We start from the raw sequence: 8,680 nt of genomic DNA on the forward strand, positions 1-8,680 counted from the left end.
AAGATGCAGATACGGGGGACACAGGTCCGGGTTCCTTGTGAGAACTCGTTGGCAAGGTGAGAATAACCCGTCTCTGCCATCCATCCTATTGGCCAATGTGCAATCATTGGAGAATAAACTGGATGAGTTTCATTCAAGACCATTCTAACAACGGGACATTAAAAACTGTAATATCTTATGTTTCACCGAGTCGTGGCTGAACATGACATTTACTCATGTTGTTGACTTTCTGCATATAAGTCATAATGCTGAGTCTACCTTTAAACTGTGGAGTAATGACTAGGAATAATTTAAAGGAGAGAGCTGAGTGAGGCAAAAAATATATATAAATATTTTGTCATAAAACAATTTTAAAAATGACAGACGTGACTGAGGCGAGGGAGACAAATTAATTAATAAAGTATTTGGCAATGGAAAACATATACAAAATAAAACACAATTCAATAAAAACAAAATATAATTAGCATGATTCAGTGTTTTCACATGTAAAGGTGATTGCTTTTGATAAAAACGCTTTATCTGTCTTCCAAAAGAAAATTCGAAAACGTATTTTATGGAAAAGCGATGTATGTTTCTGTATGATGCACTATACTGCACTGTTGACAACATGACCAAGTGGCGCAGATTTCGTCAAATCGCATTTCAAAGTGTATTGCATTATGGGGATAAAAGTTGTCCGATTTGCGCCTACATGTCGACTGCATGAACTTTACAACAACCATGTGATTAAAGGTCATGAAGTTTCAACTGCAATTTTCTGTAGTTGTTCCTCACCAGCTGCAACCTGCGGCCATCGCATGCATTGTGGAAAAATGAAGCAATATTGCCATAACTCAAAATGTACAAATTAATGTAATATGAGTCTCTCTCTCGCCAATTGCTAGTACACACATATTGTATATTTACAGTTTGTGGGTGTGTGATATGGGGTTTGGATAAACAAAATATTTCGACATTTCAAACTATGGAAACACTGCCATGTAGTGTCTTGCTGTTGGAAAACCACATCAGTGTCTGACTTTCGGCTGTAGCTGATGCAACTCCCCCGACTTCACTCCTCCACTTTCGTCTGCAGTTGGTTGGTTGCTTTGCTTTATTTAGCCTTACCACTAAAGCCATAGCTAGGATTGTTCGATTTGAGAATGGCGCTCCTCCCTCGCCGCTTTTACCCGTCACGGGCCATAGACTGGTGCACCACGGCTCAGGTTAATAGAACTCCCTCACTTGCAGTCGGATTGCCCGCATGTAAACATGGCTTTACCGCCTATGTAAACAGAGCACAGGGCTCCTCGTTTTGGACAGTCAACAAGTCAGGCATGTCTCTCGAAGGTGTATAGGAGTTTTAGACATTAGTAGTGCAGTAAATTATTTAGCAATATGTCTATGGAAGATCCGTTCTTCGTCGTCAAAGGGTAAGTAGCCAAGGCTTCACCAGATAACGTCAGCTTGTTACTAGTATCAAGTTTGCCATCAAGTCTGGCTTTAGCAAGGATGGCTAACGTTAGCTTGGAACAAAGAGGAATTGTTGTAGTTAGCTTTCTCGCTAGCAAGTTTAGCTATCTGTTTAGTCAGTTAGCAAATTACGTTCGTGTTTCACAACCCAGCTGTCACAATGGCGAGAGGCATGGATAGCAATTTGCATTTTTGTGGCGCTTGTTGTTTATTGTCACGTTTAACTAACGTTTAACTTGCCCGACTCACTGAGGTAACGTTAACGTTAGCTAGTTAACGTTACAATGTTAGATGATTAATATAAGATCGACAGCTATGGCAAATATTCTAATTTACTTTAAAAAAAAAATATATATATATATATATGGGTTGATGTAATAGTGCATGTGTGGTTATATTAATATGCCTTTGTGACTAACGTTATGTCAACTTCAATGTCTTGCCAGCTACTGCTTAGCTATCCCGCCTTGATCATGAATCTCAGTTCCAATACATTACACATACAGTAGCCAAATTAGCTAACTTAAGTCATTGGACGAAAACGTTTAGTTCTGTAAGTACTGTATTTTGTTAAGAGCCATGACGCGTGGTCTTAACATTAAAACAGATCGATTGCGCTACAGGTTTGGAAGCATAAGGACCTTATCTTTCATATCGGTGATAATAAAATAAAACGGTTAAATTGATACACACCTTCCTAAGGTTAGTGTTCCCACATGGCCATATCGCCACGTGTTTACGGAAAACAGACGGAAGACCTATTACTACCTGTGCTAAATAGCTATATGCGTCTGCTGTGTGTAAACGGAACACCTGTGTGTAAACGGGAGATGGACGCCACTAACGTTGACAATGAAAAATACTGTCGGCTGCAACTGTGTTAAAACAGTGTATAGTAACTGTATATTTTGCATTTGTTACATTAAAGTAAAGGCCTTTGCATTTCTAGAACCTTATCGCAATTCTGAATAGGCCGTCATTGTAAATAAGAATTTGTTCTAAAATAAAGATGGGTGTATTTGGCTATTTTGTCTGCCCAAGCAAATTTGCTTCTAAACAGACCATGTCAGGTCCTTGGACTATAAGGAATAACGTTAGGCTCCTTTAGTCCAATATTGGGCTACCTCTTAGTATTGCATTTCTATGTGCTTTAGGTAGCTCAATACTGTAGATCTACTTTTTATTATAGACTTTTTCTATTCAACAAATCTCCAGTGAGGTCCAGAAGGCAGTGAACACTGCTCAAGAGCTGTACCATAGATGGAGCGAGCTGCTGCTGGATCCCAGTAGTGCTTCCAAGGAGGAGGTGGATTGGACCACCAATGAGTTGAGAAACAGTCTGCGGTCCATCGACTGGGACCTGGAAGATCTCGATGAGACCATCAATATCCTTTCAACATAAAATAACTCTTAGTTTAACTTGCATATATACTGGTTTATCAAAACATTGTGAACCGTGCTTCATCTGTGAATAGAATACAGTACTTTAAAGAGTACAGCATGCTGCAAGTGAAGTAATTTAATCTTCATAGAGAGTAAAACGATTTGATTATTTATCATGTCTTTGTTGAACAGGCTATTCCTTAACAGTAAATTCAAGTATTGTTGAATCGAACCCTAAGAAGTTCAATCTGGACACAGTGGAGCTGTCTAAACGGAAAGGCTTCATCACAAGCACCAGACAAACTGTTAAGGTGTGTCAGGCCTAAGGCACACAGGCCCGGAAGGATTCTAGTTTAACTTGCAGTAGCCATCACACATATAGTTTGAAGCAGCAGTAACCCTATCAAAAAGAATAGGGTTCCTGAACCTTCAGTGCTAGGACCCCTAATAATTAGAGATCAGCCAATCTGGATATGATGGCTGGTGCATGCCTTTATTATTACATCCTGTTATTGAACATACTGTGTTTAATCTCAATGCTGTGTTCCATTTCAGGAAATGAAAGACCACATGTCCAGTCCGACAGCCTTAGCCATGTCCGACAAGAAAAACAGACAGGTGTGTAGCTCTATGTAACTATTGGGCTAAGATCTTACTGAAGCTATATATATATTTTTTTACTGTTTGTTACTCTGCATGTAATGATGCAGTATGACGGAATGCACTTCTCAAACGTGTAGCACGTTTTAGATCAGCAGGTTGCGTACTGCTTTATCTGATCATTGACACTGCAAACAGCCTCCATTAGCGTTTGTCAGAGAATAAGTGCAATTGGTATTGGCAGGATCCTCCTCACCATTTCAGTTGAGTGACCATGTCCACATACTTCAGCAGATCTCCTATGTAATCATTGCTGCGCCACTTCTCCCTCAGGCTCTGTTAGGGGACAGTGGGTCTCAAGGCCCAATCTGGCAACCGGGACTCGACAAATACACCCGCCTGGACCAAGAGCTACAGACGGCCAACTCCCAGTTCATCGAGGAGCAGCAAACCCAGCAGCAGGTATAGCTAATAAAAATGTTTCATGCCTATGTACACACCCCTGTTGATTGCTGTACTTACTAGGTGCTGTATTTTACATTATTTTGAGAAGGAATAATTGTATTTATATTTTTACAGTTGTATCAGTTGCAACATACTTTGTGAAATGAATAATGTGACATAAGTCAGCGACGTTGATGTGTGTGTGTGTCAGCTCATGGCAGAGCAGCAGGATGACCAGCTGGAGCTGGTGTCTGGGTCCATCGGGGTGCTGAAGAACATGTCTGAGAGGATTGGCATGGAGTTGGACGAACAGACAGTGTATGTAAATATCCACTGATACACAACCACAGCAACATTAATCAATGACATGAGTATTAGAGTTTCAGGTCTACACAGATCATCAGGTGCCATATGTATCAAGCGTCTCAGACTAGGAGTGCTGATTTAGGCTCAGTTTAGACTTGTGGATGATAATGAATAAGATTATATGGACAGGGGTACCTGATCCTAGATCAGCATTCCTACTCTGAGACACTTTGTCAATACAGGTTTATATCTTTCCTGGTATCTACAAAGCACCATGTCTTCTCTCTTGTAGTATGCTGGATGACTTCTCCCATGAGATGGAAAGTACCCACTCCAGACTGGACAACGTCATGAAGAAGCTGGCCAAGGTCTCCAACATGACCACTGGTAAGTAACGCAGCATAGCCTCTTTATTCACCACCTTTCTACCTTGGTTAAAAATACACTTCAAAATTCAGGAACCATCTCCACTAATGCAAGTTATCAAAGTCTGCAACTTTTGCAGATGTGAGTTAGAGGTTACTTAAGTGTAGTATTGTTGTGGATGTCTTTTGATGTTCCCTAATATGCCAGGCCACTTATGTATGGGTGGTCATTAAAGATGATATATGCTTGAATTGAGAGAGAAGGCCCAGTCATTAGCTTCCTGTTTAAGGGAATGTCTGTGCAAGACAACTTGGAGTCAGCCAGGATCAGCAGCTGAAGAGGAAGGATAGGACCCCACCCCACCCACCTCCAAAAAATGGTGGCACCTCTTTATAAGGAAACCCTTTCAGGAAGCTTCCAACAGGAAGAACTCAGGAGACAAGGAGTCAAATGAAATTGGGTCATTTTTTTTAAATGTCAGGATATCCAGTCGGTACTTTTCCCTGGCCCCTAGACTCCGGTCCTCAAGTACCCCCAACAGCACACATTCATGTTGTGGCCCCGGACAAAAACACCTGATTCAACTTGTCAAGGGCTTGATGATTAGTTGACAAGTAGAATTAGGTGTGCTTGTCCGGGCCACAACAAAAATATGTACTGTTGGGGGTTCTCGAGGGCATGGAGTTGGGAAACACTGCCCTAGACAATGTAATACATTTTTTATTTAACCTTTTAACTAGGCAAGTCGGTTAAGAACAAATTCTTATTTATAATGACAGCCTAGGAACAGTGGGTTAACTGCCTTGTTCAAGGGCAGAACGACAGATTTTTCCCTTGTTAGCTCAGGGATTTGATCTAGCAACCTTTCGGTTACTGGCCCAACGCACTAACCACTACGCTACCTTCCGCCCCACTAGCGCTACCTGTGCTTAGGGTTTTATATTTGTACTTTATTGTATTTTTTTCCCCCTGCTGCTTTTTGCTAGTTTTCTTTGCAATCTTCAAGTTGCAACTTTGAAGTTGAATATTTCAGGTCGAAAGACATGGTATTCTCCATAGAACATGAATTCCTAGTAGTTGGACCTCTCATGTCTGAACATGTCTGAAAGCAAGAAAAGGGTCAATTGCTCCTCTCATTGTTTGATACAGTTCACCCGCATTCTTTTCTGCTCGCTCTGTTTTTCTCTCTTTCTCTTGCAGACCGGCGACAGTGGTGTGCTATTGGTATTCTACTGGCCATTCTGTTTGTGGTCGTCATTCTCTTCTTCATCCTGTGATGACCAGACCGTCCACCACGACACACTCCCACTGACCCCCCCCTCACGCCTGTCTCCGTTTGACCATAGGGATGGACTTTACATGGTGTTGGGGAAACATCCAAGGTTTCCATTGACATAGGGAGATGGCTACCTAACTCCGACCCCCTTTTTACTTCATACGCTGTATATACAGTGATGCTTCTGTGGCTGCTGCAGTTTCCTCTCAAGCAACGTTCTCAATCGTCGTTTCAGATACCTGCATTCAACTTAAACCTCCCTTGGCGTGAAAGATTTAGTTTCTGTGCATGCGCAATTTTAGGTAGGATGTGAATACTAATCCTGAAAATGTTTTACAGAAACCTGTTTGAGGTAAACCAGGGTAGTTCAAACTCCTTGTGGCATTTTAGTGTTAATATTCCGAATATTATGTATGAAGAAGACTAATCATTAGTGTATTTAGAGGGCCTTGTCTGTCGTTTCTCACTGAAAACCCCTACGGCTACCATGGTCATAGTTTTTTAAAATATATTTTGTTTTGTCGTGCACTGACTGTGTAACAGGTTTATACAAGTATATTAAACTTTATATATATAATCGTAGTTGGTCATAGTTAAAACTAAACACTGACGTAACAAGGAAAATGATATATATTGCTAAGCAGGTAGACGTATCACTAGCCACACTAAAATGGATGAACTTAATGTTATTGTTTTTAATTCATTTATGTTCTTTCATTTTGTACTTAATGTATTTTTGGTATTTGCTTATACACTATCAACAGGTGTTTAACACCCGCCTGTGAAATCAAGTCACTTCCTGCAATACAGAATGGAAAGGAGCAAAACCATATACTTTTGTATCTTGAACCGGGCTCAAGCTTGATTTTAATGTCTCAATGTGAGCACTCTAATTTTGTGCGAAAAAGTTTTCCTCAAGATGTCCTTTGCGTGCATGTCTTCATATGTCTGGTGTCTTTCAGCCAGTGTTTCAGCCCTTCTAAAGACTTCATAACATGCTTATAATCAGTATATGATATGCCCCCAGGAACTTCATAAATACGTGGTACAATTCAATTGGCAAGCTAGTGTCAACAGACCTTAAGTTGTTTATCTAAGCTACTAAGCATCATGCATTTGTTTTTGAATGTGTTATGCAGTTTTTACAAGACCCTTATACCAAAGTGTTAAGTGTTCAAATGAAATGCTAATTGAGAAGCCTGACCCGCTTTCCCCCTGCCAGGAATTAGTGTTAAGGTTTATCAGTGTTACAGGAACATGATGTTGGAATAAGGGGAAGGGACTGACTGAGTCACACCTGGGCTATATTCATTAGGGCACACCGTAGCAAAACATTTAGCAAAAAAAATTGTGTTTCTTATTGGAGATGTTCAAGGTAGTCCCTGTTTAAGTCAGTTTTCTGTTTGTTGCGTAATGAATATGGCCCTGGTAGTTGCTGTGCTCTGCATAGCTAGTGCCTTAGGCTGATACTGTATGTATGTTATGCTGGGTCTAGAATGGTTCATTTTGGTCTCGCTTCCCAGTTCCTGCCCCCTACCTTGAAATTACATTTCAAAACGGTAACCAGAGTTCCAGGATGAGTCGTAAGTCAAGGGTTGACTGAATATGCAGGCATGTTTTTTTTCTTCTGTTTTCAGTGTGTTCCTATACAGTTCAAGGAGAATGATACTGTTGTGTTAGCCTGGTTACCAGTCTGTTTAGCTAATGTTCCACTCCTTCTACTCTGTGTCATATCGCAAAGATGTATGTTTAGCATGACAGGAGTGGAAAAATGGCCAAACAGACTGGTGTTATGTTAATTATTGTAGAAACCTGGTTACAGACTTTGATTCAATAGGTCTCCACTCGTTTGAGGACTTAATGTGAACATAATACATTAATTCACTATTTTAGGGTGAATGTCATATCAATCCACAGACCCTGAAGTCTTTATGGGAAATCAAGACAGTAAAACCATACATAAGAGGAATAAGGGTATTGTGATTGTACTACTGTATGAAATATAATGGACACTAGTGATCAAGGTTTTCTCTATGGCATTCTAATTCTGATCGTTTTTCACGAATCGGTCTTGACTGATCAGATGATTTTTGGAAAAGGATCTAATGTGAGTGGTCAAAGACCAATTGGTAGAGCAAAAAATCTTAACTGGACTGCCTGTGTAAACGCAACCTGTGAGTCTCAAAAGTTCTGAAAACACTCCTTTCAAAGGTCTTATAAAGTTAGAAAAATATATTGTATGTGTATGGTTTGTCTTTTATGAGTTAACACTACACGTTCACTGTACGAGAAATACAGTATTTCATTAGAGTGTGTCATTAGAGGTAGAAAACATTTTAACAATTTGTTTCTCAGTTTACTTAAATGTTTTCATTTTTTCACTTATCGGAAGTATTTTGTCTGGTAGGAAGTTTGACTTGGAGTTTACAATATTTGCATTTATTTCAGATTATGGACAATTTGAAGCATGATGGTGACCTAGACCATTATGTACCATCTCAAAATCAATTGTTTGTGTCACAAAAACAAAGTGTGTGTAAACTTTGCGAATCCTTTTGCAATGCTGTATTACGATACAAAGTACCTTTAGCATTAAATACTGTACTTATTGCGCAACCAAGTCACTGGTGACAGTGATGGGTGACAGTAGGACAAGTTGTTTGTGGAGAATGGGTACAGTTCATGGCATTGTAAGTCATGGTGTGTTTTTGTTTGTGTGAAACTGTGTTCATGCTCCTGGAGTGTGTGAAAATACTTTTTACCCTTGAACTGTTCCCCTTGACCTCCATGTCATCATGGCTGAGCATATGTAGCTGAAGAGTCCTGAAAATAAAAGGATGCTGCAAAGATTCA

General features: G+C 40.1%; 1 protein-coding gene across 2 annotated transcripts; it reads left to right on the forward strand.

Moving 5' to 3' along the window:
* Positions 1-1,060: 1,060 nt before the first annotated feature.
* On the forward strand, positions 1,061-8,680 carry LOC112250691 (syntaxin-6). Of its 2 annotated transcripts, none has more exons than XM_024421047.2 (8): positions 1,061-1,078; positions 2,668-2,837; positions 3,052-3,146; positions 3,391-3,453; positions 3,769-3,897; positions 4,091-4,197; positions 4,478-4,572; positions 5,752-8,680. In XM_024421047.2, the coding sequence occupies exons 4-8, from the start codon at positions 3,394-3,396 to the stop codon at positions 5,826-5,828; spliced, it is 468 nt and encodes a 155-aa protein (XP_024276815.1). In that variant the 5' UTR covers positions 1,061-1,078; positions 2,668-2,837; positions 3,052-3,146; positions 3,391-3,393; the 3' UTR covers positions 5,829-8,680. The 2 variants fall into 2 exon arrangements, with proteins under 2 accessions (XP_024276815.1, XP_024276816.1); XM_024421048.2 differs by lacking the exon at positions 1,061-1,078 and adding an exon at positions 1,170-1,412.

Source organism: Oncorhynchus tshawytscha, linkage group LG05, assembly GCF_018296145.1.
Source record: "Oncorhynchus tshawytscha isolate Ot180627B linkage group LG05, Otsh_v2.0, whole genome shotgun sequence".
In the NCBI taxonomy this organism is placed as follows: Eukaryota; Metazoa; Chordata; class Actinopteri; order Salmoniformes; family Salmonidae; genus Oncorhynchus; species Oncorhynchus tshawytscha.